This window comes from Mobula birostris, chromosome 20 (genome assembly GCF_030028105.1).
Source record: "Mobula birostris isolate sMobBir1 chromosome 20, sMobBir1.hap1, whole genome shotgun sequence".
NCBI classification, from domain to species: domain Eukaryota; kingdom Metazoa; phylum Chordata; class Chondrichthyes; order Myliobatiformes; family Myliobatidae; genus Mobula; species Mobula birostris.
The window spans coordinates 35,963,527-35,989,115 of NC_092389.1; the positions used below are offsets into that span (position 1 = coordinate 35,963,527).

A 25,589-nucleotide genomic window follows, 5' to 3' on the forward strand; every position below is an offset into this window, starting at 1 on the left:
TAGCCTACTGGTAATTTCCTCAAAAAATTGTAATAGGTTTGTCAGGCAGGATTTTCCTTTGAAGAATCCATGTTGAGTTCTGCCTATCTTGTCATATGCCTCCAGGTACTCTGTAACCTCATCCTTGACGATCGACTCCAACAACTTCCCAACCACCAATGTCAAGCTAACAGGTCTATAATTTCCTTTTTGCTTCCTTGCCCCCTTCTTAAGTAGCGGAGTGACATTTGCAATCTTCCAGTCTTCCGGAACCATGCCAGAATCTATCGACTTTTGAAAGATCATCGCTAATGCCTCCGCAATCTCCACAGCTACTTCCTTCAGAACACGAGGGTGCATTCCATCTGGTCTAGGAGATTTATCTACCTTTAGACTATTCAGCTTCCTGAGTGCTTTCTCTGTCGTAATTGTGACTGTGCACATTTCTGTTCCCTGCCACCCTTGAATGTCCGGTATACTGCTGATGTCTTCCTCAGTGAAGACTGATGCAAAATACTCGTTCAGTTCCTCTGCAATCTCCTTATCTCCCTATCTCCCTATCTCCCATTACAATTTCTCCAGTGTCATTTTCTATTGGCCCTATATGTACTCTCACCTGCCTTTTACTCTTTATATACTTGAAAAAGCTTTTAGTATCCTCCTTGATATTATTTGCTAGCTTCCTTTCATAGTTAATCTTTTCCCTCTTAATGACCTTCTTAGTTTCCTTTTGTAAGCTTTTAAAAACTTCCCAATCCTCTGTCTTCCCGCTAATTTTTGCTTCCTTGTATGCCCTCTCCTTTGCTTTAACTTTGGCTTTGACTTCTCTTGTCAGCCACAGTTGCATCCTTTTTCCATTCAAAAGTTTCTTCTTTTTTGGAATATAGCTGTCTTGCACCTTCCTCATTTCTCGCATAAACTCCAGCCACTGCTGCTCTGCAGTCCTTCCCACCAGTGTCCCTTTCCAGTCAACTTTGGCCAGTTCCTCTCTCATGCCACTGTAATTTCCTTTACTCCACTGAAATACCGACACATCAGATTTCAGCTTCTCTTTCTCAAATTTCACAGTGAACTCAATCATGTTATGTTCACTGCCTCCTAAGGGTTCCTTCACCTCAATCTCCCTAATCACCTCCAGTTCATTACACAATACCCAATCCAGTACAGCCGATTTGCTAGTGGGCTCAACAACAAGCTGTTCTAAAAAGCCATCTCGTAGACATTTTACAAATTCTCTCTCTTGAGATCCAGTGCCGACCTGATTTTCCCAATCCACTTGCATGTTAAAATCCCCCACAATTATCGTAACACTGCCCTTCTGACAAGCCTTTCTTGTTATTCGCACTCTTTCTGTAAACTCCAGAACAGGGGTTTCCATCATGGGGTGAACAGACCCCTCAGTTAATGGTCAGGTTCCTTAGCATAAAAAGGGTTGGGAACCCCAACTGGAGAGACCATTGTGTGTGAAATTCCCAGGAGATCAACAGTTTCTGAGATACTCAAACCACCCTGGCTGGCACCAACAGTCATTCCACAGTCAATGTCACTTAGATTGGAATTCTTCATTAAGATGGAGAGTGACATAGTTCATTCAGAAACAAAGGTTCTGAACTTAAAGAAGGGTAACTTTGAAGGTATGAGACGTGAATTAGCTAAGATAGACTGGCAAATGATACTTAAAGGGTTGGGTATGCAATGGCAAGCATTTAAAGGTTGCATGGATGAATTACAACAATTGTTCATCCCAGTTTGGCAAAAGAATAAACCAGGGAAGGTAGTGCACCCATGGCTGACAAGGGAAATTAGGGATAGTATCAATTCCAAAGAAGAAACATACAAATTAGCCAGAAAAAGCGGCACACCTGAGGACTGGGAGAAATTCAGAGTCCAGCAGAGGAGGACAAAGGACTTAATTAGGAAAGGGAAAAAAGATTGTGAGAGAAAGCTGGCAGGGAACATAAAAACTGACTGTAAAAGCTTTTATAGATATGTGAAAAGAAAAAGATTGGTTAAGACAAATGTAGATCCCTTACAGTCAGAAACAGGTGAATTGATCATGGGGAACAAGGACATGGCAGACCAATTGAATAATTACTTTGGTTCTTTATTCAGTAAGGAGGACACAAATAATTTTCCGGAAATAGTAGGGGACCAAGGTCTAGTGAGATGGAGGAACTGAGGGAAATACATGTTAGTAGGGAAGTGGTGTTAGGTAAATTGAAGGGATTAAAGGCAGATAAATCCCCAGGGCCAGATGGTCTGCATCCCAGAGTGCTTAAGGAAGTAGCCCAAGAAATAGTGGATGCATTAGTGATAATTTTTCAAAACTCTTTAGATTCTGGATTAGTTCCTGAGGATTGGAGGGTGGCTAATGCAACCTTGCTTTTTAAAAAAGGGAGAGAGAAACCGGGGAATTATAGACCGGTTAGCCTAACATCGGTGGTGGGGAAACTGCTGGAGTCAGTTATCAAAGATGTGATAACAGCACATTTGGAAAGCGGTGAAATCATCGGACAAGTCAGCATGGATTTGTGAAAGGAAAATCATGTCTGACGAATCTCATAGAATTTTTTGAGGATGTAATTAGTAGAGTGGGTAGGGGAGAACCAATGGATGTGTCGCCAGGATTGGTTGTCCCCCGAGGCTCCTCGGGATAGTTCAGTCATTCCACACAGAAGTGAAGGGCGTCAACGGCTCTTCTTCGGAGGCCTTCAACATCCGCAGCGGTGTGAAGCAGGGCTGTGTGCTTGCCCCCACCCTGTTGAGCATCTTCTACGTAGTCATGCTGAAGCACGCCTTTGGAATATCAATTGATGGTGTCTACCTCCACACCAGATCGGACGGGAGGCCGTTCAGTCTGTCCCGGATGAGGGTGAAAACCAAGGTTCGTGAAGTACTCATCAGGGACATGTTGTTTGCAGATGATGCAGCACTGGCAACAGACTCTGAAGAGCAACTGCAACGCCTCATGGACAGCTTCTCAAGAGCCTGCCAGGACTTCAGCTTGACAGTCAGCCTGAAGAAAACCAACGTGTTGGGCCAAGGCGTTGAGCACCCCCCTGCCATTACTATCAAGAACTACGAGCTGGAGGTAGTTCACGAGTTTACATACCTTGGCTCCACCATCACGGACAGCCTCTCCCAAGACCCCGAGATCAACAGACGGATTGGACGAGCAGCCTCAACATTCACCAGGCTGACAAAGAGAGTCTGGGAGAACAGAAAGCTGACGACGCACACCAAGGTTGCAGTCTACAGGGCCTGCGTCCTCAGCACGCTGCCTTACGGCAGAGAGACCTGGAGCCTCTACTCCAGACAAGAGCGGCGTCTCAACACCTTCCACCTTCGCAGCCTGAGACGCATCCTGGACAGCAAGTGGACTGACCGAGTCACCAACAATGTGGTCCTGGCCCGCGCCCAGATGCCCAGCCTCTTCACCCTGCTCCAACAACGCCGTCTCCGCTGGCTGGGCCAGGTACACTGCATGTCAGACGGGAGGATCCCGAAAGACCTGCTGTACAGGGAACTGGTCTCCAGCAAGAGAGCACAAAGGTGGCCCCATCTTCGTTTCAAAGATGTCTGCAAGAGAGACATGAAGTCACTGGACATGAACGTTGAGAATTGGGAGGACATCGCAAGAGATCACTCTCACTGGAGGCTGGAACTACGCAGAGGCCTAAATAGAGGAGAAGAGAAGCTGAGGCTTGCTGCTGAAGAAAAGCGTACTCGTCGGAAAAACAGCACCAAGACATCACTGGACAACAGCACCCTCAAGTGCAGTCGCTACAGCCGAGACTGTCACTCCTGTGTGGGCCTCTACAGCCACAACAGACGCTGCTCTAACACAGACTGAAGCAAGACTTTCCAGGCGCAGATCCATGGTCTCGCGAGACTAAAGGATGCCACCATCACCACCACTGGAGAGGATTCCTTGAGATAGGAATTATAAGTATTTAGGAAATTTAGGCCGGCTGGTGGTGTCGTGGCATCAGCACTGGAGATCTAAGCAGATGGTCCTGAGTTCAAACCCAGCCAGGTCCCGCCCTGGGCAGCAGCAGTATCCGCGCAGAAGAAAGGCCTGGCAACCTACTTCCATATCTTGCCATGAAAACCCTATGGACCCTATGGTCCATGAGGTCACGAAGAGTCAGACTTGACTTAACAACTGAACAACAACAACAAAGTAAATTGTGGCTAAATAGTACCAGTCAGCATGGCTTTGTGTGGGGCAACTCATGTCTTCCTAACTTGACTGTGGTTTTTGAGGAGGTGATGAAGGTGATTGAAGTAGGTAAAGCTGTGAATGTTGTCTACACAGATTTTAGTAAGGCATTTGACAAGGTGCCTCATGGTAGACTCATCCAGAAGATTAAGATGCATAGGACACGGTGAATTGGCTGTCTAGATTTGATGTACGCTAACAGTAAGGATGCATACAGCTCCTCTCCCCTCCCCCCACTGGGAAGGTCAGATCACAACCTGGTGCATCTAAAACCCTGCTACGTGCCTCTGGTGGAGAGTAAACCTGCAACCTCGAGGACAGTCAGAAAATGGTCGGAGGAGGCTTATGAGGCACTCCAGGGTTGTTTTGAGGTGACAGACTGGCAGGCACTCTGAGCCATATGGAGAGGATATTGATGGGCTCACAGAGTGCATCACTGATTACATCAACTCCTGTGTGGACCGCAATGTTCTGACAAGAACTGTCCTTTGTTGTTCAAATAACAAGCCATGGGTAACAAAGGACATAAAGGACATCCTGAACGCTAAAAAGAGGGCGTTTAGAGATGGAAATAGGGAGGAGCTGAGGGCAATACAGAGTGACCTGAAAGCCAGGATCAGGGAGGCTAAAGACAGGTACAGGAGGAAGCTTGAGTGGAAACTCCAGCAGAACAACATGAGAGAGGTCTGGAGGGGGATGAGGACCATCACTGGGTTCCGGCAAACTAGCAACAGAGGAGCTGAAGGCAGTGTGGACAGAGCCAATGAACTTAACCTGTTCTTTAACAGATTTGACATTGTGGCCCCTGCCCATCCCCCACATGAGCCATCTGTTGTCGGCCCCCAACCAAGACACATTCCACTCTCTCCTCCTACCCCTCCTCACAGTCCCCCACCCTGCTCTCATGACTATACCCCTTCCCCACACGAAACCACCATGGTTGGCTTCACAGCTGAACAGGTGAGAAGACAGCTGAAACGTCTCAACCCAAGCAAGGCTGCAGGACCGGATAGTATCAGTACCAGGGTGCTCAAAGCCTGTGCTCCTCAGCTATGTGGAGTACTTCGCCATGTATTCAACCTGAGCCTGAGGCTCCAGAGGGTTCCTGTGCTGTGGAAGACGTCCTGCCTCGTCCCTCCGCCTAAGACGCCGTGCCCCAGAGGCCTCAATGACTACAGACCAGTGGCATTGACCTCCCACATCATGAAGACCCTGGAGAGACTTGTTCTGGAGCTGCTCCGGTCTATGGTCAGGCCACACTTAGATCCCCTCCAGTTCGCCTACCAGCCCCGACTAGGAGTTGAGCATGCCATCGTCTACCTGCTGAACCGTGTCTACGCCCACCTGGACAAGCCAGCGAGCAGTGTGAGGGTCATGTTTTTTGACTTCTCCAGTGTGTTCAACACCATCCGCCCTGCTCTGCTGTGGGAGAAGCTGACAGCGATGCAGGTGGATGCTTCCCTGGTGTCATGGATTCTTGATTACCTGACTGGCAGACCACAGTACGTGTGCTTGCAACACTGTGTGTCCGACAGAGTGATCAGCAGCACTGGGGCTCCACAGGGGACTGTCTTGTCTCCCTTTCCCTTCACCATTTACACATCGGACTTCAACTACTGCGCAGAGTCTTGTCATCTTCAGAAGTTTTCGGATGACTCTGCCATAGTTGGATGCATCAGCAAGGGAGATGAGGCTGAGTACAGGGCTGCAATTTAATGTTGATGTGTGAGGTTATCTGCTTCGGTGGCAAGAACAGGAAAACAGATTATTATCTGAATGGTGGCCGATTAGGAAAAGGGGAGGTGCAACGAGACCTGGGTGTCATTATACACCAGTCATTGAAAGTGGGCATGCAGGTACAGCAGGCGGTGAAAAAGGCGAATGGTATGCTGGCATTCATAGCAAGAGGATTCGAGTACAGGAGCAGGGAGGTTCTACTGCAGTTGTACAAGGCTTTGGTGAGACCACACCTGGAGTATTGTGTGCAGTTTTGCTCCCCTAATCTGAGGAAAAACATTCTTGCCATCGAGGGAGTACAAACAAGGTTTACCAGATTGATTCCTGGGATGGCAGGACTTTCATATGATGAAAGACTGGATCGACTAGGCTTATACTCTTTGGAATTTAGAAGATTGAGGGGGGATCTTATTGAAACATATAAAATCCTAAAGGGATTGGACAGGCTAGATGCAGGAAGATTGTTCCTGATGTTGGGGAAGTCCAGAACGTGGGGTCACAGTTTGAGGATAAAGGGGAAGCCCTTTAGGACTGAAATGAGGAAAAACTTCTTCACACAGAGAGTGGTGAATCTGTGGAATTCTCTGCCACAAGAAACAGTTGAGGCCGGTTCATTGGCTATATTTAAGAGGGAGTTAGATATGGCCCTTGTGGCTACGGGGATCAGGGGGTATGGAGGGAAGGCTGGTGCAGGGTTCTGAGTTGGATGATCAGCCATGATCATACTGAATGGCGGTGCAGGCTCAAAGGGCCAAATGGCCTACTCCTGCACCTATTTTCTATGTTTCTAGATCACATTTCTTCCCCATTCTGATGTTTGAACAATAACTGAACCACTTGAAAAACATAAAATGTTTTTCTGCATTGAGTTGCTGCCACATGATTGGCTGATTAGATATTTGCATTAATGAGCAGGAGTGCAGGTGTACCTAATTAAGTGGCCGCTGAGTGTATGTTAGAGAGACATTAAGACGTTAGCTGTGCTCAGTGTTGTGACTGTGATTGAAGTCACCGCAGAGACACTGAAGCTGGTTTTTTTATTCAGTACAACAAGCAGGCTTCGTACTGGAGACACTCTTAGAAGAGGCCTCCTGACCCATTATTACATGACATTGTTATATGCTCAAGATCAAAGGTAACAACAGGACAATCCAATAGTTACAATGAATTCCAAATGCTCCCTTTGCTTCAAACACCTAGATCTTCACACCAACACTCAAGACATTCTAAATTGAATGTTAATCACTGCTGTCTCCAAGCTGCATTCATGTATATGCATATGCACACCCCTAACCTTCTGGTTTAAGATGGTGCTACTAAAGTTGGATGACAGCTTTCTGGTAGTTCAAAAGGCAAGAAATACGGCTAAAAGCATTATTAATAACACCTCTCTGAGGGAAATTGTGGTAAACATTCACCGGAAACAGCGAAGAGGCAAGCAAAGGTGAAGCTAACTTGAGCCATTGCTGTGATGCCAAGTTAGAACGTAACATGTTTGAGATGGTGTCAGGGTCAGGGATGGAGCTGGAGCAAGTGATTCGGACAGGAATCGAGGGAGAGGAGTTGTGGTGCCTGTCCACTTGAAATGGAAGTGAGGTTGGATCAATTTAAGTGCCAAACTGATTTGGAAAGGTTGAGAACGGCTTTGGGCTGAGCGGCAAGGTCTAGGCCCAGAGTGTATCGCTGTGGCGGGGCCTAGGTCCTAGTGCGCAGCACAATTCGGTGTTTGGACGGTTTAAAGGCCAGCCCAGGTAGACTGGAAAGACAGGGTGTCAGGGCAAGGGTCAGGCCTATTCTGTTCGCTTTCCCATGATGTTCACTCCTCTCTCTGCGACGCTGAGACTGTGTGTCTGCTCCGGTTGCTATGTGCTTTGTGTCCACGAGCTCTGCGGCGTTTTGCCCTACCGAGACCAAGCCTACTTTGGCTGCTCCAGGAATTTTGCAGATGCTGGAATTTCAAGCAACACACATCAAAGTTGCTGGTGAACGCAGCAGGTCAGGCAGCATCTATAGGAAGAGGTACAGTCGACGTTTCGGGCCGAGACCCTTCGTCAGGACTCACGAAGGGTCTCGGCCCGAAACGTCGACTGTACCTCTTCCTATAGATGCTGCCTGACCTGCTACCTTCACCAGCAACTATGATGTGTGTTACTACTTTGGCTGCTCCAGGATTCGTGTCTGTGGGCTCAATTTGGTTCAGAATGCTGTTTGCTTTTATTGTTTGCATGATTTGTGCTTTTTTTCCTCTTTCTCTGTGCATCAGGTCTTTTTTAATTGTTTTTTTTTGGGATTCTTGCTTTGTGGCTACCTGTAATTTATCCATACTTTGATAATAAATGTCAGGTTTCCCCCGCTGTCCGAAGGTAGAGCGTTCTTATGAAACGGTTCGTAAGCCAGAATGTCATAAAGCGAAGAAGCAATTACCATTTATTTATATGGGAAGATTTTGTGAGTGTTTGCAGACCCAAAAATAACCTACCAAATCATGCCAAATAACACATAAAACCTAAAATAACAGTAACATATAGTAAAAGCAAGAATGATATGATAAATACACAGCCCATATAAAGTAGAAATACTTTTCCACAATCACTGCCGGCACTGTTCCCCATAGCGAAAACCTCACGCAAGCGCTCTCGGCAGAAACACAGCGCAAGAACTCTCCGGTAACCTTTAAACTATGAAGCTGCCAAATCATACCAAATAACACGTTAAAAATACACAGCCTATATAAAGTAGAAATAATGTATGTACAGTGTAGTATCACTTACGGGAATCGGGAAGACAGCGCAGAGCACACTGATGTCGTCGGAGTTTGGGTGGTGCAGTGGCCCCCACCCTCTGGGCAGCGAATCGATACCGATCAGCAAAGCATGGAGGGGTACAGCGGTAGCCGGGACGCACCCAACACATCTTTAAAAAAAAAGCCAAAACAAACATGCTAATTAATTAGGTGCCGCCCGGCACGTAAATGTTGGCCCAGATCAGAGGCTATGTAATTGGCAATCACCTCTGATCTGGGCCGACAATTACGTGCCGGGCGGCACCTAATTAATTACCATGTTTATTTCGGCTTTTTTCTTAAAGATGTGCTGTGTGCCTCCTGGCTACCGCTGCATTCTCTGTGAATCGATATCTGTCCGGGGTCCGGGGGTTGGAGTGGTGGGACACTGGGGTGTCATCTCATCGTTGATCAGGGCAGGCAGGTCATCTCCTATCTCTGCCTGCCTCGATGTCGAAGGTGGAGGTTCGTCGTCTGCTGTGGCTGATGTGGAAGGCTTGCTTGACTGCTGAGCCTCGCGCATTTTTAGATCATGCAGTTCTTTGTAAGGACTCAAACAATCCTGCAAATATGCTCTAAACTGACATACCCTTTCAAAATTAAAGTTGTACTTTATCATTACTCATTCGGTTTCGATTGTTATCCTTTCCTCTTCCAATTGCATCAGCTCTTCATCTATTAGTTCTTAGTCATGGGATGCCAAAACCTCTTCAACATCACCTTCGTCAACTATCACAAGCCAAACTCGCTTTGTCCTTACTTCGTTCACCACGATCAAAACGCTTAATTATGTCTAGTTTTACGCTAAGTGTAACTTCCTTACGAGCTCTTTTAGGCTTTTCCGATACCTTAGAACTCATCTTGCAAACGGCTGCTCACAGGCATGTGTTAAAACAATACTGGCGAGAATGCAGTTCCGAATCCGGGGGAGAGCGGCTGCTTGGGGTATGCGCTGCTTTTCTTCGTAACAGTGAAAACACCTTCTGTTAGCGAAAACAGGTAACTAATGTAGGTCTTTCATAACAGTGAGGTTTCGTAAAGTGAACGTTTGAAAAGCGGGGGACACTTGTACTTTGAATCCTTTGATATCTCAGGTCAATGGGGTGTTTCTTGGTTTGCAATTGACTTCAGTCTGCACCTCCAGGAAGACCATTGTTCTGAGCTGTATTTCAAACTCAATCTACATTCTACATTCAGATCTGAAGACTGGTTGCTGTTGAAATTAATATTTGCTGCATTCCATAACTCCAGAATATACCCTAACACTCAGTAGTTTTTTTCTTTATGAACTCTTTTTATGATTTAAAACTGAAATAATTTGCAATCATATTACAGTATTGCTGCATTCTTCATGAGATAGTTGCTTGCTCTCGAGGTCAGCATTTATTTTCCAAAGGAGAAATAACTCAGAATCAGGTGTTAGTCAGCTACTTTGTTGAACATCTGCAGTTCAGGTCGAGCCAGGTTGATGACTTATCTTTTACTTTTCAGTGTTAGCAATGGCAATGAAGCCACTGGACCTCATGAACCCAGTGTCCTGTGGAATGCAATGATACATCCATTGAAGAGGATGGCTATCAAAGGGACCATTTGGTATCAAGGTAAGGTATCTTGGTAAGATATCAAGGTAAGAGAAATTACAGTTGGATGTCCAGAGCAACACATACAAAATACTGGAGGAACTCAGCAGTTCAGGCAGCATGTATGGAAGAAAATAAACACTCGATGTTTTGGGCTGAGATGTTTTGCAGCAATAATACTGCAGATATTAGAATTCAGGAGACCAGGATAGAAAATGTTGAAAACGCTCAGCAGGTCAGGACGTCATCTGAGAAGAGAGAGAAACTAAATCAATGTTACAGGATGATGATCTTGGGTCTCTCGCTTTCTAATAACCTGAAGCATTAACTTAATTTCATTTCCCACAGATGCTGCCTGGCCTGCTGAGTACATGTTTCTTTTGCGTTTTCATCGCATGTTTCATGATCTCCAGCTGCACGATTTAAAGGAGCGCTCATTTCTTTTTCACTTACTACCTCTGCATTTGTTTGACAATACTATGGAGGCAGACTCAGCATTTCCAGACTTGTTCTCAATCATAGCTTAGATTCCGCTGAGCCCGGTGACATTTCAGAATGGAAGCTTTGCCACAAGCACTTGGTGTGCAGCTGCTTTTGATTTTGCTGGAAGGTAAAACAGGATCATAAGCTAATTTTGGAGGCATTAGGTGGGACCTTGCAAAGTTGATTGGGTGAGAATATTTACTGGTAAAATGATGACTAACAAGTAGGAGGTTTTTAATAGTGTGATATCAAGAGTCCAGGGCAATATGTTTCTGCTAGGTTGAATGGGCAAGTTTAGGATATCCTGGATGACAAGAAATTTTCCTGATCAGGAAAAAGGAGGAGGCATAGGCAATCAGGAGCAAGTAAATTCCTCAATGACTATAAATGTAGGAGTTCACCTGAGGGAAATCGATAGAGCAAAAAGAAGGTATGAGATTGATCTGGCAGGCAGAATTAAGGAAAATCAAAAGAAATTCTATAGGTGTATTAACAGCAAAATGGCTAGGCACAGCTCAAACACCATCTTTAAATTTGCTGACGAAACAACCATTGTTGGTAGAATCTCAGGTGGTGACGAGAGGGCGTACAGGAGTGAGATATGCCAACTAGTGGAATGGTGCCACAGCAACAACCTGGCACTCAACGTCAGTAAGACAAAAGAGCTGATTGTGGACTTCAGGAATGGTAAGATGAAGGAACACATACCAATCCTTATAGAGAGATCAGAAGTGGCGAGATTGAGCAGTTTCAAGTTCCTGGGTGTCAAGATCTCTGAGGATCTAACCTGGTCCCAACATATCAATGCAGTCATAAAGAAGGCAAGACAGCGACTATACTTCATTAGGAGTTTGAAAACATTTGGCATGTCAACAAATACACTTAAAAACTTCTATAGATGTACAGTGGAGAGCATTCTGACAGGCTGCGAGAGGGTTGTAAATCGAGTCAGCTCCATCCTGGGCACTAGCCTACAAAGTACGCAGGACATCTTCAAGGAGCGGTGTCTCAGAAAGGCAGCGTCCATTATTAAGGACCTCCAGCACCCAGGACATGCCCTTTTCTCACTGTTACCATCAGGTAGGAGGTACAGAAGCCTAAAGGCACACACTCAGTGATTCAGGAACAGCTTCTTCCCCTCTGCCATCCGATTCCTAAATGGACTTTGAACCCTTGGACACTACCTCACTTTTTTTTTTAATATACAGTGTTTCTGTTTTTTTTGCACATTTTTAATCTATTCAATATATGTATACTCTAATTGATTTATTTATTTTTTAAGTTTTATTTATTTATTTTCTCTCTTCTGGATTATATACAGGTGTCCCCTGCTTTTTGAACGTTCGCTTTATGAAAGCTCACTGTTACGAAAGAAAGACCTACATTAGTTCCCTGTTTTCGCTAACAGAAGGTGTTTTCACTGTTACAAAAAAAAGCAGCGCATGAAAAAAAAAACAGTGCACGCCCCGAGCACCCGCTCTCCCCCGCTTCATAGCTTAAAGGTTACTGGAGAGTGTTTCTGCCGAGAGCGCTTGCGTGAGATTTTCACTACGGAGAACAGTGCGGTATTTCTACTTTATATAGGCTGTGTATTTATCATATCATTCGTGCTTTTACTATATTACTGTTATTTTAGGTTTTATGTGTTATTTGGCATCCTCAGACCTTGTGGGAAGCTGGGGAAACATTTGCAGGGGTCCTTGCAGAAATACTTGCTTCAATACCTTTGCAAGGTTTGGTAGCCACATGAAGTTCTGGAAGACTGGAGGGTTGTGACATTTTTTAACAAAGTCAACAAGGACGCCAGGGAACTATAGGCCAGTGAGCCTGACATCAGTGCTGGGTAAGTTACTAGAGGGGATTGTGAGGCACAAGACCTATCAACATTTGGATTGACAAGGTCTAATTAGGGATAGTCAGCACGGCTTTGCAGAGGAACGGAGAGGATAAATGAGAGTAGGACAGAGAACATTGTGTATATGCACTTTAGCAAAGCCTTTGACAAGGCCCTGCATGGCAGGCTGGACTGGAAGTTTAGATCACATTGGATCTAAGGAGAGACAGCTAACTCAATGGTAGGAAGCAGAGAGTGATCATCGAGGGTTGTTTCTCAGACATGAAGCATATGTCAAATGGTGTGCCACAGGGGTCAAATGCTGGGGCCTTTGTTGTTCGTTATTTGTATAAATGATTTGGATGTATACGTACAGGACATGTTCAGTAAGTTTGCAATTTATACTAAAATAGTTGGTATTTTCAACGGTGAAGAAGGTTATCAACTAATACATGCGGATCTTGTTCATCTGGTGTATAGGTCGAGTGTTTGTGTGAAGATCAAGGTGTTTGAATCAAAGAAAGCATTATGAATGCGTTATAACTATTGAATTGTGCTGTTGTTACCTTTGATCTTTCGCATATAAAATTGTCATCTCATATTGGGTCAGGAAGCCTCTTCTAAGAGTGTCTCCAGGATGATGCCTGCCTGTTGTGCTGAATAAAGGCTTCTATGTCCACCAGCTTCAGTCTCTCTCCAGTGACTTCAATCACAGTCACAACAATGAGCATAGCTAACATCTTACTGTTGCTCACAACACAGTGGTCCCCAACCTCTGGGCCGTGGACTGATACATTGCCGCGAACCATGCAGTGGTGGCCGGGACGCACCCAGCACATCTTTAAGAAAAAAGCCGAAATAAGCAAGCTAATTAATTAGGTGCTGCCCGGCACGTAAACGTCGGCCCAGATCAGAGGCGATTGCCGATTGCGTCTAATTAATTAACTTGTTTATTTCAGCTTTTTTCTTAAAGACATGCTGGGTGTGTCCTGGCTACCGCTGCACCCCTGCATGCTTCGCGGCAATGTGTCGGTTCGCGGCCCGGAGGTTGGGGACCACTGTTCTAACATACGCTTAGTGGCCACCTAGTTCGGTACACCTGGTTCAGTAAGTCTGCAGATGACACTAAGATACATTCAGTGGCCACTTTATTAAGTACATCCTATGTTTGTGGTCTTCTGCCACTGTAGCCTATCCACTTCAAGGTTCAATGTGTTGCACCTTCAGAGATGCTCTTTTGCACACCACTGTTGCAATGTGTGTTTATTGAGTTGCTATTGCCTTTCTGTCAGCTTGCATGAACCAGTTTGGCCGTTCTCCTCCGACCTCCCTCATCTACAAGGTGTGGTCACAGGTAGACAGGTTAGGGAAGAAGGCTTTTGGCACACTGGCCTTCCTAAGTCAGGGCACTGAGTATAATAATGGGTCACATTGAGTCGTAAAGTTGTTGGTGAGACCGCACTTGGAGTATTGTGGTTGGTTTCGGTCACTCTGCACATCGTTTGTCTTGTGTGCTCCAATTTCCTCTACATGGTAAAGGTGTGCTGGTAGGTTAATAAGATGCTGTATATATCTTTGCAGAGGAGTAGATAAGCATGATTTGACCACTCAGTCAGGAGAAACATGTTCCCTGCATCTAACCCAACAAATCTTTTTTACTTTTTGATGAGAATGTACTGGTTCCACATCTAACCCCTTAATCACATTCTTTAGTTTTCCTAACTTTTCCCATTGATTCTGCACGTATCTAAAATATTAACTATCGAGGTTGCAGTGTTTATCCCAGTGAATGCAACTGTTTACCAGTCCCCCTTCTGTCACTAGACAGCTTTATTGCTCTCTAAACCTTGTTGCCTCAGCTGCTTTGCTATTAGCAGCCTGAGCTACTGACTTGTACATCCTCCAGGCACTGTCCTCCAATGTTTGTAAATTTGAGATGGCTTCGTGGTGAACATTATCGTACAACTGTTTGAAAGATAGCTCGTACCGTTCAACTTTGCAGTGAGTTTTTGGGCAGAATTACCTCTGAAGTTGTGGCATCCTTCAGTGGAGGTGCAATGACTTGGTCTGTGGATCTCTTGTTGTAGTGGCTGAGCAGGTACACAGCCATTACAACCTGAGCTCAAATTGCCCCTCTCTTTTTATAGACATTCACACCTGTGAATGGGTACAGTCTTTTTCTAAGGGTAGGGGTATCTAAAACTAGAGGGTAAAAGTGAGAGAGCAGATATTTAAAGCGGGAAGGTTTTTCACATGGAAATGGCATAAGCTGCCAGAAAGTGGTAGAGGCTGTGTTACTCTTCAGACTCTGTTCCGATGAACCAATCTTCAATCCTGTTTTCCTTCTCTCCATCCTTTCTTAAATAGTGGGATCGTATTTACTGCCCTCCAATGTACAACAGTCCCAAAACCTGTAGCACTTCGGAAGAAGACTGGAGCATCTAGTAACTCGAAACAACCTCATTCAAAGTTACACAGTGGCTGACTGTGACCACCTGTACTTGGTCAGACAGCTTATTCATTGGGTCTGAGTGACACACACAAGTCAGTATGTATTGCCTGCAAATAATTGTCCTTGAGAAGGTGGTACTGAGAAGCCATTTTGAAATGTGTGTGGGATGGTGCTGAGAGAAAGCATACATGTGTTTTGTGCATGAGCTTACTGTGGCCATGATTGGTTTTGTGGGTAACTGGTTTTGAAAATAGTTTGTAAGCACTTCTCAGTTCAGAGCTGAGGGTGAGGTGGTAGAATAGGGTTTATTACTTTATTTTTAATTTTTTTTATTTACAGATACAGTGCGGAGTAGGCCCTTCTGGCCCTTTGAACTACGCTGCCCCAACAACCCCTCAATTCAGCAGTAGCCTAATTTACAATGACCAATTTATTTCCAAATGTCACGGCTTTGGACTGTGGGAGGAAACCGGATCACCCGAAGGAAACCCATGCATTCCACAGGGAGGATGTACCAACTCCTTACAGAGGATGCCGGAATTGAACTCTGACTTCGGGCGCCCCTCGCTGTAATAGCGTCGTACTAACCACTACACTACCGTGGCACCCCTATCACTGACAAATGTTGTGAAATTTGTTGTTTGGTGGCAGTAGCACTGTGCAAAACATGAGAATTACTATAAGTCACAAAAAGAAATAAATAGTGCAAAAGACAACTAATGAGCTGGTGTTCATGGGTTCAGTGTCCATTCAGAAATCTGATGGTGGCGGGGAAGAAACTATTCATAAAACATTGAGTGTGGGTCTTCAAGCTCCTATACCAGCTTGATGGATACATTTCAAAACAATTCTAACATTATAACATAGAGCTCTTTGAAATTGTTGAAATATTAATCAAAACAAGTTATATTATAATGGACCCCATGTTAACAATCATTGCTGACAATTGTTTGAAAGTTCCAGGAATTTTTAGTCACACACAGAGGTCATGTACTAACCAAGGTTTAAAGCAGGATATGCCAGCTATTCCTTTCAAAAATCTGGGCTGGTGCTTTGGGTGGTGAATAAGCTGTTCTTATTCTCAGAAGCTGTTCAGGTATGATGCTGTGGGTGGGAGGGAGAGCATTGATTTCAGGCTCTATATTGCGGGAGCATTTTCTGGGATTGGGCGCTATCTTCAGGGGAGGATATTTGGAAAGATGCTGAGACATTGTTTATGAAAGGCAAAGGGCCATGGCTCACGTTGAGTAAGTTGCTGATCCAGGCCAGTAGAGATTTTTCCTTGTTTAAATCCATTGGGAGCCTGAAATTTAAAAGAAAAATGAATGTGCTGTAAATATTCAGCAGCATTTGTGGAGACAGAAACATTTCAAACAGCTGATCTTCCACAGAAATGGGACAAAGAGAAGCATTTGTTCCTACATCACTGAACCCTCTTTCACATCATCTGGGGAATGTTCACCCTTCCTGATGTTTAGTTCCTTGGTGATGATCAGCTGTTGATGTATTAAATTAAGTGCTGTGGTGAATATTTTTTTTGAATTCCACATCTGTAATTGCACCAAAAAAATACAAAGAATGTTGAAACTGTGAGCTTGGTTGAATGGTAAAACCAAAACATACTTTACCCTGCCGAAGAACTCGGCCCAAAATGTCAACTGTTTACTCTTTTCCATAGATGCTGCCTGGCCTGCTGAGTTCCTCCAGCATCTTGTGTGTGTGTTGCTTGGATTTCCAGAATCTGCAGATTCTCTCTTGTTTGTGATTTGACATACTTTATCCATTACTGTATTCCCTGGCTGAGCTCAGCTTCCTGTGGTCCTCTTGTAGGGGAAGCGAACGCAGCCTGGCATAACACTGAATATAACTGCACCTTTCCTGCTATGATTGAGGATTGGAGGGAAACTTTTCATCAAGGGTCTGAAGGTTCTATAGAAATCAATTTTCCTTTTGGGTTTGTCCAGGTAACTTAAAAAGTATTAATCTGATTTACGCAATTCCGATTTTCAAATTGTAGCCAGAACTTCAAGAGCTTCATATTACTGGCTGCATCTTCATCAGGTACATCTTTTTGGCTTGTAATGAATCATTGGATGTTGAGAGCACGGACATTGTGTTCCTGTTGGCCCTCTAACACTGCAACATGACATGTTGGAGACTTGAGTTTAATTGTGGTGTAACAATTAATTAGGTAAATCTGGAATTAAAAGGCAAGAGTTGGTGGAAGTTACCAGTTGTTGCAGAAAACAGAATGGTGACCTACCGAGCTGATTAAGATCAAGATCTTGCTGCAATTCTTGATATCCTCTTCACTGTTTATGACACCACCTATTTCAGTATCATCTGCAAACTTACTAAATATTCCTTTTATATTCTCATCCAAGTTGTTAATATCACTGAGAAATAACAAAAGGGTCCAACAACGACCCATGGGCCACACCACTAGTCACAGACTTCCAGTCTGAGAAAACCCTTTCACCATCCTGCTAATTTTGTATCTGGTTTACTCACTCTCCTTGGATATCATGTGCTCTAACCTTCCAGAGCAGCCTTTATCAGAAGCCTCACTGAAATCCACATATACTCTGTTTGTCATCCTCCCCTCGTCGACCCTCTTCGTTGATTCATCAAGAAACTCAAAAGTCATAAGCTGAGATCTCCTATGCACATAGCCACGCTGGCTGTCCGAGTCGAACTCTGTCTTATTAGGTGTAAGTGTATTTTATCCTTGAGAATGCTTTCCAGCAACTTGCCTTCCACGAACAAAGTTGCTGGAGAGCACCCTGAGGGATAAAATAGACTTCGGCAAACAGGTTCGTGGTCTTCTGCTGGTGTAGAACATCCACTTCAAGGTTCGACACGTGTGTTCAGAGATGCTCTTCTGCACACCACTGTTGCAATGCAGGGTTATTTAAGTTACTGTTGCCTTCCTATCAGCTTGAACCTGTCCAGCTATTCTCCTCTGACCTCTCTCATAAATAAGGTGTTTTTGCCCACAGAACTGCCGCTTAGTGGATGTTTTGTTTTTCACACTGTTCTCTATAAACTTTCGAGGCTGCTGTGTGTGAAAATACTAGGAGATCAGCAGTTTCTGAGATACTCAAACAACTCCAATGATCATTCCACAGTCAAAGTCACTTAGATCACATTTCTTCCCCATTCTGATGTTTGATCTGAACAACAACTAAACTGCTTGACCATGTCTGCTTGCTTTTCTGCATTGAGTTGCTGTCACATGATTGGCTGATGAGATATTTTTATTAATGAGCAGGTGTACCCAATAAAGTGGCACTGAGTGTATAATTACTAGGTCTATCCTTATAGCCCTTCCTAAATATAGGTACAACGTTTGCTATCCTCTAAGTCTTCTAGTACCTTGCCGAAGGATAGTAATGTTGTAAATATCACAGTGAGAATCCACAGTTTCCCATCATGTTCTTGGATATGCCCTGTCCTGACCTGGAGATTTGTCCACCTTCATACATCTAAACACATGAAACACCCCTTTTACTGTAACATGGAATGATCTCAAAATGACTTTATTAACCTTGCCAAGTTCCCAAGTCTTCACATCTTCTTCCATGGTAAAAACAAAGGAGAACTTTGCCGACCTCCAGCACCTCTGCACATAGATTCTGGCTTGGTCTTTGACAGGCCCTGTCCTCTACATACTGTAGTTATTCCTTTCTCTTTAATATACTTAAAAAATAAAACTCTCTTAGGATTCTCCATAGTTTTCTCTGGCAAGGCCATGTTATGCCCCCTGTTGGCCCTCCTAATCTCCTTTGTGAGTCTACACCGACATCCAGTCATTCACTTTAACCCAGATGCCTGTATCTAACTTGAGCCTCCTTTATCTTGACCAGATTTACAATATCTCTTGACATCCAGAGGTCCCAACATCTACAGCTTTGTCTTTTACTTTAATAGGAACATGCAGTCTTTGAACTCATGTGATCCCACTTGGAAAAAAAAACCTCCCACTTGCCTAAGCTCCTTTACCTGCAAACAACCTAGCCTAAGCAACTTTTGCAACCTCTTGACTGATGTCACCAAAATTTGCCTTGCCCCTGTTCAGAACACAAATCTTCTTGACTCCAGTCTTTAACATTGATTTACTTTTTTGTAGCTTTCTACCTATCACCATAAAGTCCCAGACGATTCCTACCCTTGGATTCGCTGGCATCAAACGGCTGATTTTGGTTATGCTCCAAACCCTAAAATGAAAAGGACATTCATGGCAGTTGCAATGGACCTGGGGGATGAGAAATCTCCTTATGGCACGTAAGTGACAAAGTTTAAAATGTATTTCCAGATGCTGCTGAATAAATTCTGTCAGAAACAGCTGGATGTGAAGAGAGCACACTGTGTTCTCAGTGAGCATTGTCCATTCCAGGATGTACTTTCACAGGAGATGAAATATCACAGCCAGGTGGTGATGACGGGCAAAAGGAATAGACTAAGTGACAACATCAATGAGGTGCAACCTTCAGCAGAGTTATAATTGTGGCAAAAGAGCCATGTGAAGAATTATTAGCAGATGAAAGACCTGGTTTCATTTGTTATAATTATTATTGGAATTCATCACAAACACGAACTTTCCTTTGATGGACATAGTCATGGTCATAGTCATACTTTATTGATCCCGGGGGAAATTGGTTTTCGTTACAGTTGCACCATAATAAATAGTAATAAAACCATAAATAGTTAAATAGTAATATGTAAATTATTCCAGGAAATAAGTCCAGGACCAGTCTATTGGCTCAGGGTGTCTGACCCTCCAAGGGAGGAGTTGTAATGCACTCGGGTAAACATAGTAGCAAATTTGTGAATGGCAAGATCCCACAAAATCCCAAATGAATGATGGTTAGGTGGAACCCTGAGAGAACCGGCATTCATTTATTTGGTACGGGATCTTCAGCAGGAGTGAATGTGCCATAGTTTTTGAGAGTATTGCACCAAGTGCTTACCTGGGCTCTCGGGTTAACTTTGAGAGATGGTCTGGAATCCATAAAATTCAAACTCTGGAGTATCAGGTTTGTATAAAGTGACAGCAAACACTTACTTTTATGTTTTTCAGCATTCATCCGCGGTATAAACAAGAAGTAGCCTACAGATTATACCTTGGTGCTCTTGCCATAGCTTACGGAGAGACTGAAGTTGTTTTCCAAGGTCCTTTTCCAAAGCACTTCCAGCAAAAGAACTCCACAGAATTGAGTATCACCTATTCACAGGAACTTGCTGTACTGGAGCTCAGTAAAGATGTGTTTGAGGTATGGTACAGATACAGTCAGCTTCTGATGACTGGTTGAACCGCCACACCTGATTATGGATTAGCAATAATATAACTAAAAGAGGCAAAATCTAGCTTCAGAGATGTGCTAATGCAGTACACACTTGAGAGCATAATAGGATTGAGCATGGTCAACGTGAATTTATTGAAGAAAAGTTTTATTTAACAGATCTTCTGGAATTGGTTCCGGTGAATCCAGGGCTAAGGGTATCAAGAATAAGAGAAGGCAGGTTTTAGGTGAGGGGTAGTAGATTTAAAGTAGATCTGAGGGGAAGTTTTTTTTCTTACACAGTGTTTGAAATCTGGAAAATGCTGCCAGAGGAGGTGGAGAAATCAGATACAATTGATAAATTAGTTAATTATTGTCACTTGTACCCAGGTACAGTGGAAAATCTTTGGTTAGCATACCATCATTACAACAATGCATTGAGGTAGTACAAGGGAAATCAATAGAATGCAGAATCAAATGTTACAGTTATAGAGATAGTGTTGTACAGGGAGACAATAATGGGGTAGATTGTGTGGTCAAGAGTCCATCTTGCACGAGGGGATGTTCAATAGTCTCATAATAGTGGTATAGAAACTGTCCTTGAGCCTAGTGGTAATGCCTTTGGGCATTTGCATCGTCAGCTTAAGGGGAGGTGGAGAAGAGAATATGTCTGGGGTGGGTGGGGTCTTTGAATGTGTTGGCTGCTTTACTCAGATAACGAGAAGTGCAGACAGAGTCCGCAGAGGGGAAGCTGGTTCTCATGATTTGTCCACAACACTCTGCATTTTCTTGTGGTTGCTATGTTTAAGAGGCAATTAGATAAGCTGTTAAATAAGCAAGGCATAGAAGGATATGGATCTAATGCAGGCAAATGGGATTAGTGTAGCAAAAAGGCTAAAGAGCCTGTTTTTCTGCTATACAATGCTATGTTTAGATATAGACAGTTCCAATAAACAGATATGTGTTGACAGATTTATTAACACATGTTTATTCAAAACTTTCTCTGAGTAAGAACCAATTACCGCTTGCTTCCTTTGTACCTTCAAAGCCTTTGAGTTATTAATTCAGTCAGGTAAATAAATGCTGATCAGTGCTGTATGGAAAAAAAATTGTTCTCTCTCTGAAATCAATCCCTTGCACAGCTCCAGGCTAGGAATTGAGCAGTCTCTCTACTACTCTTTTAATAATCGTTGCTCCTACAAAATCATTGTGTCCTGTAATCAAACAAAGTGTTGGATGTACTCAACACTTTCCAATTACTTGCCCCTGAGAACTGCAATGGGGAGGAAGACGGTGCCATACCACTATGATGTGTGGTACCCATGATCATTTTCTGTGCCTGTCACACTGATCAGCAGGTTTCTGTCAGGAGCAGGAAGCAATAAACCAAGCAGAGCTTTTCTTGGCAATTCAGGGCCAAGTTAGTTTGTAGTTATGGAATAAAATTGCCTGTGATCATTTTTACATGAACAAGTGTGTTGAGATTGGTGAGCTGTGGTGGACTGAACCAGTATCAATGATTGGACGTTTTTATTCCCCATAGGTTCGATGCTGTTCAAAGTGGTATAATTCGAACTGTAAGTGGGTTTCGGCCCCCATGGTTAACAGTTCTGTCAACTTAGTGTTTTTGTCACTGGAAGAGTGCCAGCAGAAAGTGAATGGAATTCGTTATGCATGGAGGGAATGGCCCTGTATTCTGAAGAAATGTCCTCTATACAGCAGAAGTTCTAAGTTGCCTGCCCCAACATTCATCATACCCAAAAATGATCATTTATAAAAAAAAATCATCAGATGGAATCAAAAGATTCAAGTAACAAAGTGAGCTGGTTAGGTTATAAAATGCATATTGAGCCTTCCATCAGCCCTTCAAAAATTGATTGTTCTTGTGATCATGTTCTTATATAAGATTAATTTTGATTCAGCTGTCTTTTAACTGACAGTGATATTGATTTTTTAAAAGTACAAAATCTGAGAGATCTCTGCAGGTGTATTATATTTAGGTATGGCCATATCACTCATGCTTCTTAAGATTAATATATTTTCTAATGCATCTTTCCCAGGTGTTTCTGGGTCATATATTCTACATTTTGCTCTAGTAGTGATTGTCTTGAGTTCCTGCATTCCTGGTAGATCGGAAGAAAGGTGTGTAATGCCCAAGGATTGGGAACCCGCAAAGTATGATTTAAAAACTAATGCAAAGTTCTTGAAACATTTTTCCTGGAATCATTCTTATTGCTTTGCTTTCTAACACTAGGAGTGCCATATTGCTGCTCCTTTACTACTTGTTACTCAAGTGGATGTACAAAAATATTAAAGCACAAGGAACAGAAGCAGAAGGAGGCCATCTGCTCTTCATTTGCTCTGCTGTTCACTAAAATCACAATTTGATGCCAGTTTCTTGCACTAACATAATGTTTGTTAATATCTAAAAATCTTTCTGATCTGTTTTAACTGTATTTAGTAGTGAAGTCTCTATAACCATCTTGGGTGGAGTTCCAAAGATTCATTAACTTCTGGGTAAATAGGTTTCTTCTTGTCTTGTTCCTGAATGGATGTCCCCTTATTTTGAGCTTGTGACACCTGATTCTATTGCTCCGCCTGAGGGGAAATCATTTCTGCTGCATCTGTCCTGTTACGTTCCTCAAGACTGATACGGTGGCACAGCACCCAAGTCTAATCCTGAGCTTGAATGCTTTTTGTGTGGAGTTCACCCAGTGGATTTTCTCCACATGCCCCAGTTTCTCCCACATTCCAAAGATGGACTGATAGTTTCACCATTTATTGTCAGTTATCCTTGACCCAAAATGTTAGCTCTGTTTCGCTTCTCACAGCTGCTGCCTGACCTGTTGAGTGTTTCCAGCATTTTGTGTTTTACGTATTTCAGTTTTCTAACACATTTTCATGAACTGTTAGTTATTTGTTACAATAGGTTAATGAAAAGAGTTGGAACGTGTGAGAGTGCATAACTTGCTGAGTGCGAGGAGACCCGGGACTAGCTATTTCCCATTTTGTGCCATCTCGGAGCTAAGTGGAGAAATGGCTCGTGAGCAAATCAATGCAAAATCAAATTATTATAACTTGCCAGCTTAATGGCTGACTAGATTCCCATGTAGTGTTGCCTTTTTGCTGAACATAACCATGTTGCTCAGTCATCAGGTGGAGGAGAGCATATTATATTACTGGCACTCACTCTGTGAGTTGTGATATTGAAGTAATGAGAGCCAATCATGTTTTTGCTTGGCTGCTGATAATTTTGTGAAGATTTGATACAGTCCATCCATCCAATTTAAATTGGGGGCAGTAGGAAAAGGATGAGAGTTTACACTCTCAGTAGTTTAGATTTGCACTAAATGCAACTCAGGTACAGAACATACAAAATAGAATGCATTCACCTAAATGATGAAGTCAAAGCTGAGAAGAGTGCAAAACAGTGGAATCTTTAGAAGTTGATGAGAAAAGGGGTGAAGTGACCAAACGTGCAAGTTACTTGCATTGAGATGTAACTGTTGCTCAGCCAATGAAGATGCAGTGATGTACATTGTGTTTACTAGTTGTTCACATGTAGCAGCAGCAGTAGGCGAGGAAGGGACTCCTGCTGCAGTATTTGAACCTCCGTTGTCTGGAGAAAGGTCAGTGTAGGTAACTGGGCTGGGAGAGCAGTGAAAGGAACTGTGGCTGATGCTCCTGCAAAAGAGAAATACTCCCCAGTGGAAGAGTCGGAAAAGGCATTTAACCTTGGATCTGCTCATTATCACTTCACCTCCTATCCTGCTGCAGCTCTGATGAAACAGAGTTCATTGTTGTCAGTTTGCACTATTTTTTTCAGTCAGAGTCCAGGTTTATCACCGGCATATGTTGTGAAATTTGTTAACTTTACAGCAGCAGTACAATGCAATGCATGATAATAGAGAAAATAACTGTGAATTAGAAAAAAAAATATATACCAATAAAATAGTTAAGTTAAATAAGTAGTGTAAAAATGGAAACAGAGAAGTAGTGAGGTAGTGTTCATGGGTTCAATGTCCATTTAGGAATCGGATGGCAGAAGGGAAAAAGCTGTTCCTGAATCACTGAGTGTGTGACTTCAGGCTTCTGTACCTCAGTGGGGTCCTTAATGATGGACACTGCCTTTTTGAGGCATCCTTCCTTGATGTCCTGGATACTACAGAGTCCAGTGCTCATGATAGAGCACTCATTTTTGTTCACTGAATAACAAATAACACTGTAATAACTGAGTTTCTCCTTGTTGAAGCACTCACCTTGGGTTTCTTTAGAAGCTAATTCTGTTTATAAATTTTCTATCATTTCTCTTCTCGGATCCTCAATTCCTTCATCTTTAAGTAATTTAACTGATAATTTTGTAGTTAAACACACCTTGAGGATTTGGGTACAATTTAGAAACTATTTTGGTTTATTGAGTTTTTCACTTTCAAGTCCCATTTTTTCTAACTGTTTTTTAAAACCTTCTATGACTGATGTAGTTTTTAAAAGAGTGGAATAGATTGGGTATTAAATGTTTTCAGGATTTGTTTGTTGGAGATAGTCTCTCTTCATTTGAACAATTGTCTGCTAAGTATAGCCTACCCAAAACTAACTTTTTTCGATATTTACAAATTAGAGACTTTTTGCGTTCTCAAGTACATACATTTCCTAAAAGTCCAGATAAGAATTTACTTGATATAATTTTTAATTTGAAACCCTTCCATAATGGATCTATATCTTTGCTGGGAATGAGAAATATTTCTTTAGACAATTTCTGAACCTAGACAAGATTTTTTAATATTATGGGGACCTTTTTTGAACTATTTTCAAAATCTTTGATTTGCTATTAAGCACAGATATTGGCTAACAATATGTTTTATTATATGATAAGGATTTTTTCCTTTTTTTTAAACCAAACAGCTGTTTTATTTTCTGGTAGTGGGTGTAGTTTTTTTTGCATAATAAAATTATCTCTTTTCAATATTATGTTTAAATTTAATGTATACAGATATGGGGTAATGAGACTATATTTGTGATTCCAATATATTGCAATCAATATATATTATATCCTACTGTACTCTGTATTCTATTATGTAAGAAATCAATAAAAATATTGAAAAAGAAAAAGAAGCCCTCACTTATTGTGCAACTGTTAATAAATAACAATGTTAATAACATGTCTCCTTGTATGGAATGGTATCATGTCCCATTTTCGAGGTGATTCAATGAGCTCTCAAATATACTGAGATTTTCACT

At 42.9% G+C, this 25,589-nt stretch overlaps 1 protein-coding gene across 1 annotated transcript in view; it reads left to right on the forward strand.

Annotated features, from left to right (window-relative positions):
* The window catches only part of siae (sialic acid acetylesterase), a 62,521-nt gene extending 37,153 nt beyond the window's left edge, over positions 1-25,368 (forward strand). Inside the window, exons 6-10 of the mRNA XM_072238508.1 lie at positions 10,212-10,321; positions 16,900-17,033; positions 19,199-19,353; positions 20,150-20,342; positions 21,895-25,368. Of these exons, the coding sequence (XP_072094609.1) occupies positions 10,212-10,321; positions 16,900-17,033; positions 19,199-19,353; positions 20,150-20,342; positions 21,895-22,128 (826 nt within the window). The 3' untranslated portion in view covers positions 22,129-25,368. The remainder of the gene's footprint in view (positions 1-10,211; positions 10,322-16,899; positions 17,034-19,198; positions 19,354-20,149; positions 20,343-21,894) is intronic.
* Positions 25,369-25,589: the final 221 nt, after the last annotated feature.